At 44.7% G+C, this 19,461-nt stretch overlaps 1 protein-coding gene across 1 annotated transcript; it reads left to right on the top strand.

The window, feature by feature from the left end:
• The first annotated feature begins 1,635 nt into the window (after positions 1-1,635).
• LOC126474098 (cuticle protein 64-like) lies at positions 1,636-10,756 on the top strand. Its single transcript, XM_050101518.1, has 2 exons — positions 1,636-1,676; positions 10,289-10,756. Exons 1-2 carry the CDS (start codon positions 1,662-1,664, stop codon positions 10,646-10,648), a joined length of 375 nt encoding a protein of 124 aa, XP_049957475.1. The 5' UTR covers positions 1,636-1,661; the 3' UTR covers positions 10,649-10,756.
• Positions 10,757-19,461: the final 8,705 nt, after the last annotated feature.

Raw genomic sequence — 19,461 nt, forward strand, 5'->3', positions numbered from 1 at the left:
GATCTCTATTCGTATCTTCTCCCCTGGAAGCGATCTGCTTCACTGCCAGTTCGCTTAAGCTACCTCCCCTTGTGCCAGATTCCTTAGGCTTTGGAGACAGCATCCCTGGAATTACACTTCAGCAGATAAGCACGAACATCATGGGTCGCAGTCTGTGATTGTCCAGAAGCAGCGCATTTCGCTGGAAGTTCTCGTGAGAGTGACGTCTCATTACGCAGTAGGAGGGACGATGGACGTCCAGGAAGCTTTCGATCATTTGTGAGGCAAATCCTTTTCTCCAGGCTCAGTCAATTGAGTGTTCCGAGACATCTTTATTTGATCCTGCTACATTATTGCAAAAACTGAAGATACAATGGGCCACCCAGGCAGCAGTAACAGAAACATCACAAAGGGATGCCCACAAGGGTCCCATATTTTGGGATATCGTGACGGAGCCCCTTGCCGGCCGGAGTGGCCGAGCGGTTCTAGACGCTACAGTCTGGGAGCGAGCGACCGCTACGGTCGCAGGTTCGAATCCTGCCTCGGGCATGGATGTGTGTGATGTCCTTAGGTTAGTTAGGTTTAAGTAGTTCTAAGTTATAGGGGACTGATGATCTCAGAAGTTAAGTCCCATAGTGCTCAGAGCCACATGAACCATTTTTTTAACTGTAGATGTCCTTTCCCCGGTTTGGGTGACTCTGTGTTCTGCGTTAAAGCAGGTCTTGTCGTGGGGGAAGCCCCGTCAGAGAGGTCCACCGCATGAGCGGCCAGGGAAGTGATTCCAGTGGTGGTTTCCCGTTGCCTTCCACTGATGATGATGAAGAAATAATAGTGGGGACAACACAACACCCAGTCCCTGAGCGGAGAAAATGTACGACCCAGTCGGGAATCGAACCCGGGCCCCTTAGCGTGACAGACTGCCGCACTGACCACACAGCTATCGGGGCGGACCTGGTTGGGTGACGGAGTTACAATACCAACACACAAACTGTGGAAGTTGCGTGCAGTTGCACCTGGCCGTTGAGCTGCATGATATTTCCTCTCACTCAGCACCACGTTACTCAAATGACAGCAGGTGCACAAGACAATCGGTCTCCATCTACACGATGATGTGAACACTTCATGAAACCTTTGTCCGAATGAGCAGCTAAAACTTTGGCAATTTTCCACTTTCGCCACAGTTCAGTACAGAATAGCACCCGACATATTGAAACAGTATCTTTCAAACTACGAAAGTCCGTCTGTCAACAACATCCTGTCGATGCCCCCCGGTTTACAGTGCACGCAAACCACTGATGAGGCTTGGAAAGCGGCCCACCGTCTTCGCTGCTGGGAACTCTATAAGACTGGCAGCTAGCCCCAAGGTTGTGCGGGGTCCCCGCGGAAGAAACAAGCGCGGCGCGGGACAATACGGAGCCAGTGCCTGTGGAATTCGCTGTTACTTGACCGCGTGGCTTTTAATGCTCGCAGTAAAAAGCGGCGGTCGGCTGGACCGGGAACCGCCCCTGCAGCGTGCGTGAGCGCGTGCGTCCGAGGCGCGTGGCGTAGGCTCGCGAAGCGACGCCCAGCCCCGCCGGAAGGCCGCCGCAGACTTTCACGGCGTCGCTCGCTAGTATATAAAGCTCGCGCCGCTGACGCTGGGGCACAGTTCATAGCAGCTGATCACCAACACCACAACTGCCATGAAGGTCCTGCTGGTGAGTTGGCTGTGCTCGCCCATCAGCCGCTGCTGCGCAACACACGATGATGCGTCTTCTATTGGCCCCTGTACTCTGACATAAATTTGTTCACTTCTGACGTTTAGGATCCAGTCCTTCGAAGCTTTCGCGAAACGTACTGTGTGTCGGCAGCCGCAACAGCACCCAAATCTCCACGGTAATAGAAAATCGCCTTGATGTCTCTGTCTGCCACAAAAATCACTTAAAAAGTCCAAAGTTCTCGGTAGAGGTCTCTATAGTCCGCAGCCGTGGTCTTGCGGTAGCGTTCTCGCTTCCCGCGCACGGGGTCCCGGGTTCGATTCCCGGCGGCGTCAGGGATTTTCTCTGCCTCGAGATGACTGGGTATTGTGTGTCTTTCATCACCATTTCACAATCATTGACTCGCAAGTCGCCGAAGTGGCATCAGCTAAAAAGGACTTGCAATTTCGGCGACCGAACCTCACCGCGTGGGGTCTCCCGACCAACAATGCCGTACGATCAATTCATTTCATTTCTATAGAGCCTCTAAACATATAAAACATGTAATTAATATTAACTAGGACCATATTTAAGATAACGTTTTGAAACGGATAAAATTTTCCTGTGCGGGAACTTACCATGACGTATCTTGAAATCTAAAATGGTTCAAATGGCTCTGAGCACTATGGGACTTACTACTGTGGTCATCAGTCCCCTAGAACTTAGAACTACTTAAACCTAACTAACTTAAGGACATCACACATCCATGCCCGAGGCAGGATTCGAACCTGCGACCATAGCAGTCGCGCGGTTCCGGACTGCGAGCCCAGAACCGCTAGACCACCGCGGCCGGCATCTTGAAATCTACTGAACATAATGAAATACATGTAAACGTAAGCTTCCGCGGCCGTTGTCACAGTCCATAAAATTCTTCTGTGTTTGAGGCCGCATGTCATCTGTAAAATTCCGACATTTCGGCGACTGTTGCAAGGCGCCTTCCTCAGGGTGTATTGCTAGCGATACACCATCAGCAAGGTGTCTTGAAACAGTCGCCGAAACGTCGGAATTTTACAGATGGCAATGCGGCCTCAAACCCAGAAGAATTTTATTAATGAAATAGGTTTTTAATGTTGATTACTAAAATACCTCGCTCGGCAACGTACCTCATTCGAAGTGTCCCCATTAGCGTTCAGGGCATCATACAGACGAAGGGTGAACACACCCCATTTTCATGTCCAATAGGTGTCTGGATACTTCTGATCAGGTACTGTACATTATTTAAAATGGTTTACCTGTAGGTCAAGAAAACGACGAAAGTAAGGCGAAACGACACAGTCTGTAATGTCCCATTTGTTCTCCGTAGTAAACCGCGGGTCTGTTGCAAAACCTAGTTATTACTTGGTTGCATGACACAAGGATAAGGATTTTTGTAAAAGCAACACGGATACGGGATGTCACAAGTGGATATTCTCGGTTAAACGCGCGTTTCTACTCACAGTAATGAAACTGTTTGAGTTATATTATTCTACAACTTGCTCTGTTCTCTTGCGTAATGCACAAAACAAATGCCACTGAGTTCACTTGAGACTGGAACACCGCAGGGTACCGATACACTGACCGCGCCAACCGCAGACGCGTTTCTTGCCTATTGTCAAGCGATGTGGTGAATAAGAGTGCACCGCAGAGGAAAGTAATCGATAGCCACGACCATGACTGTTTAAATAACGGAACTAATTCATGGTACACCGATCAGCAGCGAAAAAGAGGATAATAGGTTCTTAGTTTGATCCTCAACAAAGCTCTAGCGAAATTCCATGGTACTTACACCTTGTCAATCAACGGTGTATTGTACGTAGGTTGGAACTTAAATTGTGCCAACACTGCTGTGGAGACAGTAAGCAATGGAATCTACTATTGTCACTGATAGCACACGTTGTTGAGATATCTTCCTTACCTCCGAGCAAATGGACTCGCCCGTCCCACGTCACTGGCGTGCGCACAATCGAGGGAAACACAATCACTTGTGAGCGAGCGGTCCAACGTAACGGTGTCACTATGTTTTCCAAACAGGAACAACGGAGTTGGATCAAGATTGAATGTGCCAGAGGTCGTACAGCACGACAGTGTCATCGAGGTCTGCAAGAGGCGTGCAGGGAATCGGCATAGCCGTACAGAACAGTGGCACGTTGGGTAAAAGCCTTCAACGAAGGTCGGCAAACTGTGGCAGACATGCATCTGGCAGGTCGTCCTAGCGTCTCTGAAGAAGTGCGTGCTGTTGCCGCTTTAGTGGACGCCATACGATTCGTGAGCTCGTCCACGAAACCGGATTAGCGCATACGACTGTGCTTCGCATCCTGAAGAAACGCCTGGGCATGCGAAAAATTGCATCATGATGGGTTCCGCATGACTTGACGGAAATGCAGAAATGGATGCGTTACGACGCTGCTCAGAGGCACTTGGAGCGCTATGAGCGCGAAGGAGAGGCTCTCTTACGCCGTATTATAGCACTGGATGAGACATAGGCCACATCGTACGAGCCAAAACTGAAACGCCAATCCAACTAATGGCGTCATTATGGGTCGCCGATGAAGTCGAAAGTGCGTCAGAGCCCCAGTATGGTGAAAGTTATGGTGATTCTCGTGTATGACTGTGATGGTGTTATCCTAACGCATTACGTTCCTCCACGGCAGACCGTCGATGCACAGTATTACTTTTCGTTTTTGGAGCCTCACCTTCGACCAGCTTTGCGAAAGAAGTGGCAACACTTTCTGCGCAACCCACCCATCATTTTGCACAACAATGCGAGGCGCATACAGCGCAAGCTGTGGCTCTTCTCTTCGGTCGATGGGACTGGAAAGCACTGTGCCATCCACCATATTCCCCGGACTTAGTCTTTGTGACTTTGATTTGATTCCGTAGATGAAGGAGCCACTTCTTGGCATTCCCTTCAGAACTGTTCCAGAGATTCGACAGACAGTAGACCGCTCCATTCGCACTGTCAACAGAACAGGTTCTGCTAATGGTATACTACGCCTTACACATCGCTGGCAACAGGTTGTGCACAACGCTGGTGACTACTTTGAAGGACAGTAAAAGCTAAAAACATGAAACTCTTGTATCGGTTGTGTATAAATAGTTGCCACTTTTTAAGTTCCAACCCTCGTGTTAAGAAAAAAAAAAAAAAAACGAGCTACGGCGCAACACTTCACAATGGCAGAGAGTGATTTCGAACTTCTTCATGTGATTTCTGTTCACTGCCCATCAGACTCAATTAAAACGAAATTAGATGAAACTACCGTATTCTTTTCTTATGCGCACGAGTCATTTCATACATATGTAGTAGTGCATCTACGTTATTGGGGTGTCGTAGTTCATATTCCCCTCGGTAAAAATCGCAAGACTTTTTAGAACTGTTAAACGGTAGGCATGAAGTGCTAAATTCCTTGCTGGGGTCGGTCCGGTATCGACAAGACGGGTAATACTTCGTTTATCAATACTTGCCTCTTGAAGTAATAACGATTATTGACAAAAAAAGAACTACATTAGTAGAAGAGTAGTTGATTGTGGGGCACTCATCTTTAATAATTGTCAGATCTTTATTAGAGCCAATCAAATGAACTGCGCTCTTGAAATAAAGAAGTCGTACAAAATTCTCATGACTACCTGAGATCACTCCAGCCACATAAATTACACAGAAATGACTCGTGATGTAGAATAACTTCAGATACCCTATCTCCTGTGTAAACTACCATACGAAACAGTGTAACAACAATATCTTGATAAATGATAGCCAATGTTGTCCAGATCCAACCCGAACAAAGACTGACTTCTCAACGTACTGAATTTCAGCATCAGAGTTTCGACAACCTTCGTGCCATCATCGGTTATTTCCAACTCGACAGCACGCTGTGGACTGTTTAAAAAGATTTTATTTTTCGGTTAACTGAAAACAGAATTAGTACAGGAAATTTATAACGAGATTTATCCTTTGTTCCATCTCCGTGACCGTTACCACGTTTGTTTTACATTTATTATCAAATACTATTTCAAGTATGTTCCATCGTCTCATTAGTAACTCCAACCAATGTTTCCACGGTCATCAGGGACCCTCACTCCACTCGGCTCCGCTAGCGTAACACTTGCTGCATCACATGACGCCTGCACATGACTACCTGTGGGAATGACCGCGTCATGCTACCCACCTTCAGACCTTCTGGCATCCCACTCTTCTGAGGAATTGATAACTTACATACAAATTTAATGTCATTTGCAGTATGACGATGTAAAGCCACAAAATGTGCGACGATTTGTGGTCAGAACAGTCACACCTACGTCAGTACTCCACAAGAAACCTCATAGTGTGTGGCTCAAGGCACTTTGTGTTACTCCGCCCCCCGCCCCCCCACCATTTCCAGTCGCAAATGATGCTGCGCTAGAGGAACGATTTTTGGTAAGACTCCAAGGGAGTTCGAATCGCTTTATTCTTGACTTCATGGTACTTTCGCTAAATATACGTAGAGAAGTGCAACATTTTGCGTGACTCCTCTGAGAACACACGCTTGTGCGTCTGTCACTGAAGAACATCTCCTCGACTTTGTGCTGATTTCTAAATGAACCTGTAACGAAATGCTCCACTTCTTTGGATCTTCTCCACTGCAGTCATCAGTCCCGTATAGTGAGCTTCCCAGACTGACGAGCAGTACTCAGGCATCGATCGAACGAGTGTTTTGTAGGTCACATCGTTCGAGAGTGGCTTACAGGTCTTGTGGATTCTTCGAACGAACTACAGTCTGGCATCTGCTTCTTCTACGATTAGTTTTATGAGGCTGTTCCACTGCCAATCGCTCAGTGCCAGTACTTCCTATTATTTAATGTGTGTGACTGCTTCCAAAGACTGTTCGGCCACCATGTAATCATGAAATAACGGGTCTTTCCGCATATTTATGCACAGTATGTTAGATTTATTTACGGCGAAGATCGACTGGCAGAATCTGCACCTTGTATCGATCCTCCGCAGGTCTTTCTGCATTTCGCTATGGTTTTCTAGCCTTGTGAGGAAACACAGGTCAAAACTAGAAGACAAATTGCGATAATTAAGTGACCCTGATCTGATACCTGTACAAATATGGGTCAGTCTGCCTGTTAAGCAGAAGTAGGAAATACAGGCAATGCTACACGTGGTTCCCAAGTAATCTCACACATCCTTTTGCCATTCTTCGAAGTGAGTCATGCACTCCTTCAAAATACAGCTGGCTCCATTTATACTGGGTCACAGGAATTGGTCATACATTCCTGTAACGTGTTGAACACTGTCGAAGGATTGGGCATGCACAATACCTTTAAACGCTTCCATAGCCAGAAACACAACAGATTAAGGTCCAGGGAATAGGCAGGACATGCTGTCGGATTTCTTCGACCAGTTCATGTCCCAGTAAACGTTGCAGTGAGGCACGAACTGTAGAAAAAGGAGTGGTGCAAACAAGTCACAATCGTTGCGTTACTGCAAGGGTACCGTGTTCCAAAAACACTGGTAATTTATCGGGAAGGAGTTAGTGATACACGACACCTGCTACTCTGTTTGGTAAAGAGTGTGGCCACATGAGTATGGCACCGACGGTTCCTGCTCGTACATTCTTACTGAAGTAATCTCGGTCTTTTCCTTGTGCCTTTACCCCACATAAGCGTAGGATCAGCATTGTTATTATCGCGTTTGACATGGTTCCTTAAGGGGTGAGCGGATGCATTTCCTGCCGCTTCCCCGTTACCCCCTGGGATGGAATATGTATAACCATCTGGCTGCGTATAGTGTTATTCGTGTGAAAGAAAGCGGAAATTTTCTAAATATCTGCAAATCACATAACTGAGGTGGGGATTGATTACAATCCCAGTATTGACCGACTCAGATGTGTGGAAAACCACCTAAAAATCGACAACCAGGCTTGGCGGCACACAGACCTTCGTCGTTGGTAGGTTCGCTCCTGGTTTGGCACACCTCCCCGTCGCGGAAGTGGCCCTTTTAACACACTCGTCTGACCGGGACTGTTTTGAAAAACCTTGATACCTCGAAGATTTGCATGTACCTACTCGTGTGTATAGCGAAAACTTATTAAGTTATCTCTTATGAAAAGTGCCGCACCTGTAAATAAAACGCAGGCTGTGATCTTCAACGCTCCATATCCCAACAGAAATTTGTTTCCAGACAAATCGTCACAAGAACTTTTCTTCTAGTTTTGGCCGATAGTATCTCCTGCAGAAATATGTGACACTATTCTTTAACAATCTGTACGCAGCAGCCTTTGAGAACAGACTCATGGAGCTTTTACGTGAACTAGTAGGTTATTTATGTGTTGTTGTTGTCATGGTCTTCAGTCCAGAGACTGGTTTGATGCAGCTCTCCATGCTACCCTATCCTGTGCAAGGATCTTCATCTCTGAGTAACTACTGCAGCCTACATCCTTCCGAATCTGCTTAGTGTTTTGATCCCTTGGTCTCCCTCCAATACTAAATTGGTGATCCCTTGATGCCTCAGAACATGTCCTACCAACCGATCCCTTCTTCTAGTCAAGATGTGCCACAAACTCATGTTCTCCCGAATTATGTTCAATACCTCCTCATTAGTTATGTGATCTACCCATCTAATCTTCAGCATTCTTCTGCAGCACCACATTTCGAAAGCTTCTATTCTCTTCTTGTCTAAACTATTTGTCGTCCATGTTTCACTTCCATACATGGCTACACTCCGTACAAATACTTTCAGAAACGACTTCCTGACACTTAAACCTATACTCGATGTTAGCAAATTTCTCTTCTTCAGAAACGCTTTCTTTGCTATTTTCAGTCTACATTTTATATCCTCTCAACTTCGACCATCATCAGTTATTTTGCTCTCCAAATAGCAAAACTCGTCTACTACTTTAAGAGTCTCAATTCCTAATCTAATTCCCTCAGCATCGTCTGATTTAATACTACTACATTCCATTATCCTCGCTTTGTTTTTTGTTGATGTTCATCTTGTATCCTCCTTTCGAGACTGTCCATTCCGTCCAACTGCTCTTCCAGATCGTTGTTTATATACAATATGAATAACACTGGTCCATTGAAAAGTCCCCTTAAAAAAATTAGTGAATTACTGTGCTGATAAACCTCTTACGTTATTTGATTTTCAAACAGCTGAGCAGAACTGAACGTACTCAGACATTTCTCTCTTTAATTGTTCTGGTGAACACTAAACAGACACACAATATTTTTAGCAAAACCCAATCTGACTTTCAATAATCCCTACAAAAGAATGACCCTGAGTAACAATGACCTATAGCTTTCATGAATCACTTACCTCACAAAAATCTTCGTTACTCGAACTACTGCAATACAGCAAGCGCCAGTACTGCCAGCTAAATAAAGGATTCCAACTACCGAAGGCACTAACTACTGATAGGTGTAGTTATCAAATGGAAGATTTTGATAGAGAACAAACAGTGTATTTACCTTAATAGTGTTCAAAAGTCATTATATATATATATATATATATATATATATATATATATATATATATATATATATATATATACGAGGCCTGTTCAGAAAGTAAGCCCCGATTGATTGCCAAATTGAAACCACAGTGAACATCAGAAATGTTTTACTTGTAACAATTAGCTACACCTTTCAGCTACTTCTCTACGTAGTCGCCGTTCTGACTTAGACTTTTGTCATAGCGTTGTACCAACTTTTCAATAGCCTCATCATAGAAGGCAGCCGCCAGTGCTTTCCGCCAATTCTCCACGCTGGCCTACACCTCGTTGTCTGTGTCAAAATGTTGTCTTCAAAGACAGCGGTTCATGTGACCAGAGATGAAACTCAGGGGGAGACAATTGCGGACTGTATTGTGGGTAATCTAACATTTCCATTTGAAAACGATGCAGGAGCATCTTCATTGCCCCTGCAGAATGCGGCTGAGAATTGTCGTGAAGACGAAACAGCACGACAGTTATGTAATGTTAGCTGCATAGCTTCAGGCGAAATTTCTCACCAGGCCCTCGTACTTGGCGGCAGACACTATTTTCTAGACATCTTTACGCACTCACTGCGAGCTCAGAAATGAGAAGAGCGACGTGATGCTAACTGGGGTTATACTAGAGACACTACCCAACACATCTGTGCAAAGCTTTATCGGATTTTCATAGTCGTTTCCATTTCGCGACCGATCGGAGCTTACTTTCTGAACGCCCCTCGTATATCAGTTCATAACATCGAGTCTTACAAATTTACTGTCTCTGATGGACACACGTACAGATCATCCGCTCTCAAAACTCCGCCATCTCTCTGCCCACATCCACCACTGCTGGCGGCTCACCTCCATCTGCGCAACGCTACGCACTGTTCAGATCCAACTGTCCAACACTACAATAGTGAATATTCCAACAATGCCAACCAGCCACAGACTGCACACAGCACAGCCAGTGATTTTCATACAGAGCGCTACGTGGCGTTACCAATAAGAAAACCTAAACAGCCTACTTACACCTTTACAATTACATTTGGCCACTGCAGTAGTAACTTGTGACCAGTAAGCGACGCAGCAGCACCTCAGCCTCCAGTGGTGCCTCCGCCCCTCACAGGTGTGTGTGGTTTCGCAGGTTCTGAGCGCCGTGCTGGCCGCCGCCGCGGCCAAGCCGGGCTACCTGGGCGCCGCCCACGGGCTGGTGGCGGCGGCGCCCGCGCTGGCCTACGGCGGCGTGCACGCGGGCTACGCGGCCTACGGTCCCGCGCCCGTGGCCGTGGGGCCCGGCGGCTACCTGCTGGACACGCCCGCCGTGGCGGCCGCCCGCGGCGCCCACCTGGCCGCCGTGGCGCAGACGCGCGCCCGCGACGCCGCCGTCGCCCACCTCGCCTACGCCGCCGCCCCCGCGCTCGGCCTGGGCTACGGCCACGGGCTCGCCTACGGCGCCTACGGCCACGGCCTCGGCTACGGCTACGGTCATGGCTACCACGGCTAACTTCCGGCGCCCCTCAGCTCCGTCCCAGCCCACCACCGTCGAAACAACATGTTGATGAATATTTTTGTACAAAATAATTTATAAATATAGTTGAGCAATGAAACCAAACTACTTTCATTACTTAAACCTTACACTTCATCCAAAGCCCTGAAAACCTCCAACAACTTAATAAATTTTATCATAATGTTCAAATAAAGATTTCAACAAATTGTACACCAATTTTTTTCCAAAAATTTTAAATATGGATCCCTGGAACTGCATTCTGTCTCAGTAAAACCTTTACTGACGTTCTAGAAATATCGCATGTGCAACAGGAATTTCTATGAGACATATTTGTGTGACAAAGATTAACATACACTACTGGCCATTAAAATTGATACACCAAGAAGAAACGGGCATTCATTGGACAAATATATTTTACTAGAACTGACATGTGATTACACTTTCACGCAATCTGAGTGCATAAATCCTGAGAAATCAGTACCCAGAACATCCACCTCTGACCGTAATAACGGCCTTTATACGCCTGGGTATTGAGTCAAACAGAGCTCGGATGGCGTGTACAGGTACAGCTGCCCATGCAGCTTCTACACGATACCACAGTTCATCAAGATTAGTGACTGGCGTATTGTGACGAGAAAAGTTGCTCGGCCACCACTGACCAGACGTTTTCAATTGGTGAGAGATCTGGAGAATGTGCTGGCCAGGGCAGCAGTCGAACATTTTCTGTATCCAGAAAGGCCCGTACAGGACATGCAATATGCTGTCGTGCATTATCCTGGTGAAATGTAGGGTTTCGCAGGGATCGTATGAAGGGTAGAGCCACTGGTCGTACCACATTTGAAATGTAACGTCCACTGTTCAAACTGACGCCAATGCGAACAAGAGGTGACCGAGACGTGTAACCAATGGCACACCATACCATCGCGCCGGGTGATACGTCAGTATGGCAATGACGAGTACACACTTCCAATGTGCGTTCACCATGATGTCGCCAAACACCGACGCGACCATCTTGTTGCTGTAAAGAGACCCTGGATTCATCCGAAAAAATGACGTTTTGCCTTTCGTTCACCCAGGTTCGTCGTTGAGTACACCATCGCAGGTGCTCCTGTCTGTGATGCAGCGTCAAGGGTAACCACAGCCATGGTCTCCGAGCTGATAGTCCATGCTGCTGCAAACGTCGTCGAACTGTTCCTGCAGATGGTTGTTGTCTTGCAAACGTCCCCATCTGTTGCCTCAGGGATCGAGACGTGGCTGCATGATCTGTTACAGCCATGCGGATAAGATGCCTGTCATCTCGACTGCTAGTGATACGAGGCCGTTGGGATCCCGCACGGCGTTCCGTATTACCCTCCTGAACCCACCGATTCCATATTCTGCTAACAGTCATTGGATCTCGACCAACGCTAGCAGCAATGTCGCGATACGATAAACTGCATAGGCTACAATCCAACCCTTATCAAAGTCGGAAAGGTGATGGTACGCACTTCTCCTCCTTACACGAGGCATCACAACAATGTTTCACCAGGCAACGCCGGTCAACTGCTGTTTGTGTATGAGAAATCGGTTGGGAACTTTCCTCATGGCAGCACGTTGTAGGTGTAGCCACCTGCGCCAACCTTGTGTGAATGCTCTGAAAAGCTAATCATTTGCATATCACAGTATCTTCTTCCTGTCGGTTAAATTTCGCGTCTGTACCGCGTCATCTTAGTGGTGTAGCAATTTTAATGACCAGTAGTGTATTAAGAACAGATATAGTGTAACCAATTTATTGTGGTTTGGTCTGTTTTAGAGAGCAAAATCAACTCGGGTCATACGAGCCCATGTCAGATCTCAAGAACACGAAGACAAGGATAGGAGTTAAAATCGACTACACGTTAATCCCAAACGATGGAAGAGAAGACAGCTAATATCAGGGATGTGGAGAAAGGTCTATAATACATGCCATGTAGTTACGGAGGTCCTGAATTAAAAATTAAATGGCCTTCGCCATATTGCTACGACGGATGAAGAGTAAAGCGCGGTCGACAGCTCGCGCATCGTTCGCTAAGACGGCCGATTACGCAGACGGCAAACGCAAACGAGAACGTAAGGGGTAAAAAAACCGTCAAAGGTTGAGCGCGTTGAGTACAAAGTGGTGGAGGAGTACCCCTTAACAAATGGCGATGGCTAAAGCCGTGTCCTACGTGAGCGACAGAAGCGAGCGACAGCGCGCGACAGCTTCAGGCGACAAAACACAACCGCAGGTATAGTTACGGAAGTGTCCTACGTGAGCGACATCTGTGTCGCTGCCTGTCTCCCGCTGCAACTGCCGACGTTTGAATTCAAACGTGTTTGAATCTTGTCGCTGCAGCATGCGCGACAGAGAGCGACAGCCACGTGTCTTCACGGCAAAGCAGTGGAGCGGACGCAACGGCAACCATGAATTACTTAACATCCGTTTTTAAGAAAACTATTCGGTGAAAAAAATTTGATTCTTCCGCAACCTATAGCTTGATATCTTTAAACGATAAAGGTCTGAATTTATTTTCGTTATGCGTCATAGTTACTGTGCTGCATGAAGTTGAGTATATGGCTGCACGAACTTTTTTTACAATTTCCAGAGGTAAAATCACATTGTGCATACTTTCCGTATAGTTCATTTAAGGCCAAACATTATTGCGTATGAAATGTAACCAATACATCTAAATTGTATTTCAACCTGAGACCGGAATGACATATCTTTTCATTCTTGAGATATTGGTTGCTATATCCGCGGCGCGTTCGAACCTTTCCTGCGCGTCGGGAATCAAGTGGTCGTAAAAATCGTCGTATCTCAGAAAAGGTTCAAGATATCGAAACGACTAATTCTAGAAATGACAGCACGCAGAAAGGACTATTTTATCATATGATTAACTTTTGATACGTTTTTGTAAACGCGTGAACAGAGCGAAAACGAGTCTCCCTATAACTTACACCATGAGGTTTTGTCCAAATTTTCATAGCCAAAGGGAGAAAAATATTTCCGTTTCGGTAAAGATTTCTAGTGAAAGGCAGCAGTAGCAGAACAAATAGGAATCGTGCGAAAGTTCCACTAGTAATAAAGTAAAATGTAATGACGAGAAATAAATGGGCCCTTTTAATTAGGCAAAGTTGTGCAAAGTACAGATCATAAAGTTAGCTACTGTGATTGACCTTCCTACGTTTTGCAAGCAGAGATGATGCAAGAAGGCAATTTATGAAGCAACGTAACGATAGTTTGACATGAACAACAAAGAAAGAATATTGACATTTTTTGGAACAAGTGGCTCTCAATAACACTTACTATCAGTATATTAAAGCAGAAAGCTATTGCTTATTGTATGTAAGTAATTACTAATGGTGGGGCAATATTAACTTGGTCAAGAAGTTTTTTATCAGCTTAATTATTGGAAAATACTGTCATTGAAATGGTTTTCAGGTAAGCTAATTACATTCTCTACCCTGATTATTATTTGTATTCTCAAGGAGAATTAACTTCTTCATACTATTTAGCTCAAATGGAACATGTGGTACCTGGATCAGGTATAGTTCGCATACTGTAGCCAGTTGCTTATTATAGCAGACAAATGTTAGAAAACTGACAAGTGCACTTCATTGATGCTGTAGCAGTAACATGAAACTATAATCTAGCCCAAAACTTAGTATGGGAACCTAGAAACTAAAATACACAAATGTTAGAGAACTGACAAACGCACTTCATTGAAGCTGTAGTAGTAACATGAAATTCGAATCTGGCCCAACTCTTAGTACAGGAACTTAGAAACTAAACTATCGTGGCTGAACATTTTAGTCACAACACAATATGAGAAACACTGTTGCCTATATACACATGAAATTATAAAAGCTGTTACTTCCAGAGCTCCACAATAACTAATCCTTATGTCGGCCCTTAACTACTATGAATCATCACGGTTTCGCAGGTAGCTGTCATACAGTACTGAGATTACAATAGTAAAGTCGGCTGTACAACTGGGGCGAGTGCTAGGGAGTCTGGCGGTGACACCACAGTAACATTTCCATTCTTTTACAGAACATTATTTTTAAAATTACATTCATATACAATAACATTGACATTACTTGGCATAAATAATGAATAAACCATTTAATAGTTGCTGTATCAAAGTGCTTTGTGATACAGAAGTCACATGAACTAAACACAGTAAAAGAAGTTAGATAAGACATGTATATGTAATACTGATAATAACCATCAGAGACACACAGGGCGCTCGGCGCTCTACTTTGAATCACATCGCGGACGAGTTAAATATGGGGGCGACAGAAACCCATTTTTACCACGACTGTAAAGAGACAAGTGCACAATGCTCAAGGTTCAGCAGCCAGAGAGTGATTCTTGTTCACGTACTCCCATGACTTAGTATAGACAGGGTGTAACGCCTATAACTGCAGATATTTTTATATCTGGTACCGTTATTATGTTGGTTGTTTTTTCTCTGAGTCGATCAGCCTTCCCACAAGCATTTCGCATACTTCACGATCTGATGTTTTCTGCGTGGCCATACCTGAGCCGCAAAATGAACGACGCCTCGCAGTATAGACTACCCTTTTTGCGTCCACGCATTCACACTTCATCACCTGACCTGGTGCCCGAGGGAAAATAAGCATTAACGGCTTGCTCTTGCCACATGGACTTGGATGTACTGACGAATCTAAAACCAAGTGACTTGTAATAGCTATAATTATTAGTCTCCAAATGAAGCAAATACTGATGTAATGTTCTTCAGTACACCGTCCTCACTGACCAAAAAATGTTCAAATGCGTGTGAAATCTTATGGGACTTAACTGCTAAGGTCTTCAATCCCTAAGCTTACACACTACTTAACCTAAATTATCTTAAGGACAAACACACACACCCATGCCTGAGGGAGGACTCGAACCTCCACCGGGACCAGCCACACAGACACGACTGCTGCGCCATAGAACGCTTTTTTTTCATTTTGTTCCATACAGTTCGTTGCGTTTGGTCTGGGCGGACGACACAAGACACCCGTTCAAGTTGATCGCTGATTCCTTGACTCAGTTTTTTTAAATCTAGAGAGCACGCAGCCCTCTGACCGAACACGCTGAGCTACGGTGCCGGTACCGCTCGGCTAATCCCGCGCGGCCCTCACTGACCAATAGAAATATCTGCACTTATACCTATTATACTTTTATGTGTGTGTTTGTGTGTCTGTGTGTGTGTGTGTGTGTGTGTGTGTGTGTGTGTAAAATGGCTTGAAGGTACAGAATACAGGCATGCTCAGCTTAATTGATTCAGAAGAGACACTATTACTGAGTCAAAATGCAGTCGAAACATGTTTAGATGAATGTGAATGAGACAAAACCAAATCATACTGGGTTTCCTCACATTAGTAACATAGGTGTTGTCCTCTGGACAGACAGTTCTACTAGGGCTAAGACCTATGCACAAAGAGAAAAAGAAAACATTTTAGTACATTGATGGGACAGAGTTACAATTTATACAAAACAAAAATACTTAAAAAATTTAGTACATCACTTAAGCTGCTGCTGAATATTAGTGTTGACGCCAAATTTTCGCTGGCGCAAGTTGCAAACATATGCCGCTGGAGGGCTCCAAATTGTGGTGTGTAACAGTGTGGTGTGTAACGTATCTACGTCGGTGCATGAGAAGCAGACTACTGTAATCGAGTTACAAACCGCACAAAACTGTGCCTCCAATTTAAATCCATCGAAGAATGAACGCTGTGTGTGGTAAAGATTTTATCGACATCAGTAATGTGACAGGTGATGAATGCTGGGTTCACCATTTTGACCTCTACAACCAGAGAGCATTAATGGCGTTCCACCACAATGGGTCACCGACGCCAGAAAAGTTAAAGACCATGCCATCAGCAGGCTAAGTCATGCTCGTAGTGTTCTGACGTGTTCAAGGTTTGGTGCATGTGGAATTGGTGCCTTAGGGCACTACTATAAACTCTGTACCATACTGTGAGGCCCTCAGAATACTAAAAGCACGAATTCGAAAATTTCTTTGACACATGGAGCACCCTCTCCTTCAGAAAGACAATGCCAAACCTTGCAGGAGCGCTGCGACACCTTCCTTGGGTTCACTGTCATCGATCATCCTCCATACAGTCCCGACTTAGGCCATTCGATTTTCATCCGTTTATGGACAAAACTTAAGGAAGACCTTCGAGGACTTCACTTTGATAATGATAAATGAATGTCGTGTGACTATGGCCTCCCGTCGGGTAGACCGTTCGCTGGGTGCAAGTCTTTCGATTTGACGCCACTTCGGCGATTTCTGCGTCGATGGGGTTGAAATGAGGATAATTTGGACAACACAAGACCCATTCCTTAAGTGTATAAAATCTCCGACCCTGCCGGGAATAGAACCCGAACCCTTAGGACTGACATTTTGTCGCGCTTACCACTCAACTACCGGGGGCGGACACTTCGACAATGATAAAACACCGTAGACAGAGGTGAGGGCGTGGCTCCGTTAACAATGTCATTGTGTGTGTGTGTGTGTGTCTATCTATGTGTGTGAGCAAGGGAGTGAGGCTGATCATTTTCTCAAAATGTGGAATAGTGTACCTTTTCCCTAAAGGATGTTTCAAGGAAGTGTTAAGGTTGGCTGCTAATCACATGAAATTCAGCAGCCCATATCGAAAGATCTTCTATCTCTACGTCTACATGGATACTCTGCAAATCACATTTAAGTTCCTGGCACAGGGTTCATCGAACCACCTCCACAATTCTCTATAATTCCAATCACGTATAGCGCGCGGAAAGAACGAACACCTGTATCTTTCCGTACGAGCTCTGGTTTCTCTTATTTTGTCATGGTGATCGTTTCTCCCTCTGTAGGTCCGTCACAGCAAAATGTTTGCCCATTCGTAGGAGAAAGTTGGTGATTGGAATTTCGTGAGAAGACTCCACCGCAACGAAAAACGCCTTTGGTTTAATGATGTACACCCCAAATGTATCATTTCAGTGATACTCTCTCCCCTGTTTCGCGATAAAACAAAATGTACTGCCCTTCTTTTGCACGGAAAAAACGAACACTTATATATTTCCTTACCAGCTCTGATTTCTCTTATTTTAACACGGTGATCATTTCTCCCTATGTAGGTCGGTGACAGCAAAATGTTTTACCACGCGTATGAGAAAGTTTGTGATAGGAATTTCGTGAGATGATTCCGTAGCAACGAAAAACACTTTTGCTTTAGTGATGTGCGCCCCAAATCCTGTATCATTTCAGTGACACTCTCTCCCCTATTTCGCGATAAAACATAATATGCTGCCCTTCTTTGAACTTTTTCGATGTACTCTGTCAGTCCTATCTGGTAAGGACCCAAACCGCGCAGTAGTGTTCTAAAAGAGGACGGATAAGCGTAGTGTAGGCGTCTCCTTAGTAAATCTGTTACATTTTCTAAGTGTCCTGCCAATGAAACGTAGTCTTTGGTTAGTCTTCCCCACAACATATTCTATGTGTTCCTTCCAATTTAAGTTGTTCGTAATTGTAATTCCTAGGTCTTTAGTTGAATTTTCAGCTTTTAAATTGACTGATTTATCGTGTAACTGACGTTTAACGCGTTCCTTTTAGCACTCATGTGGATGACCTCACGAGTTTCTTTATTTAGGGTCAATTGTCAATTTTCGAACCATACAGATATCTTTTCTAAATCGTTTATCTCTTTGTTTTGATCTTCTAATGACTTTATTTGTCGATAAACGACAGCGTCACCTGCAAACAACCTGAGACGGCTGCTGAGATTGTCTGCCAAATCGTTTATGTAGATACGGAACAGGAAAGGGTCTAAAACACTACCTTGGAGAACGACAGAAATCACGTCTGGTTTACTCGACGACTTTCCGTCAGTTACTACGAACTGTGACCTCTCTGGCAGGAAATCATTGACCCAGTCACATAACTGAGACGACAAGCACGCAATTTCACTACAAGCTGTTTGTACGGTACAGTTTCAACAGCCTTTGGGGAGTCCAGAAAGAGGGAATCAATCTGAAATCCCTTGTCAATAGCAGTCAGCACCTCATGCGAGTAGAGATAGTTGTGTTTCATGAGCACGATGTTTTCTAAATCCACGTTGACTGTGTGTCAATAGACATTTTTCTTCGTGGTAATTCATAATGTTCGAATATACGTTCCAAAATCTAGCTGCATATCGACGTTAATGATATGGACCTGTAATTTAGTGGATTACTCCTACTACCTTTCTTGAATATAGGTGTGACCTGTGCAACTTTCCAGTATTTGGATACGGATCTTTCGTCGAGCGAACGGTTGTGTATGATTGTTAAGTATGAAGCTATTACATTAGCATACTCTGAAAGGAACCTATCAGGTGTACAGTCTGGACCAGAAGACTTGCTTTTATTAAGTGATTTAAGTTGCTTCACTACTCATGTTGGCAGCTGTTTTTCTTAACGGAAACATGCTAATTAGGCGTCTTTTTATTTTAGGACAATTCTATCTCCTCTAAGAATATGGAATACCGTATTTCTCCTCCTGTATAATATATACTATAATCGGTATGTTGTGTAGTAAAAATGCTACCATTAATAGTTAAGTAAAGCCCTGAACTATTAATCCATGCTGCAAAATATGAATTCGTATGCCATAGAAAAGAAATTACAAATGCGATATGACCGCAAATGTTTAGCGATATAGTTACAAATTCACACATTTGCCTAATGTGGGTACAACGTAGATGAATTTTTATTTAGCTAGATATTCAAACATGTAATCATTTAGTACAATGCGTATGCTGTCATCTCATAGCCA

This window comes from Schistocerca serialis, chromosome 4 (genome assembly GCF_023864345.2).
Source record: "Schistocerca serialis cubense isolate TAMUIC-IGC-003099 chromosome 4, iqSchSeri2.2, whole genome shotgun sequence".
Taxonomy (NCBI): Eukaryota; Metazoa; Arthropoda; class Insecta; order Orthoptera; family Acrididae; genus Schistocerca; species Schistocerca serialis.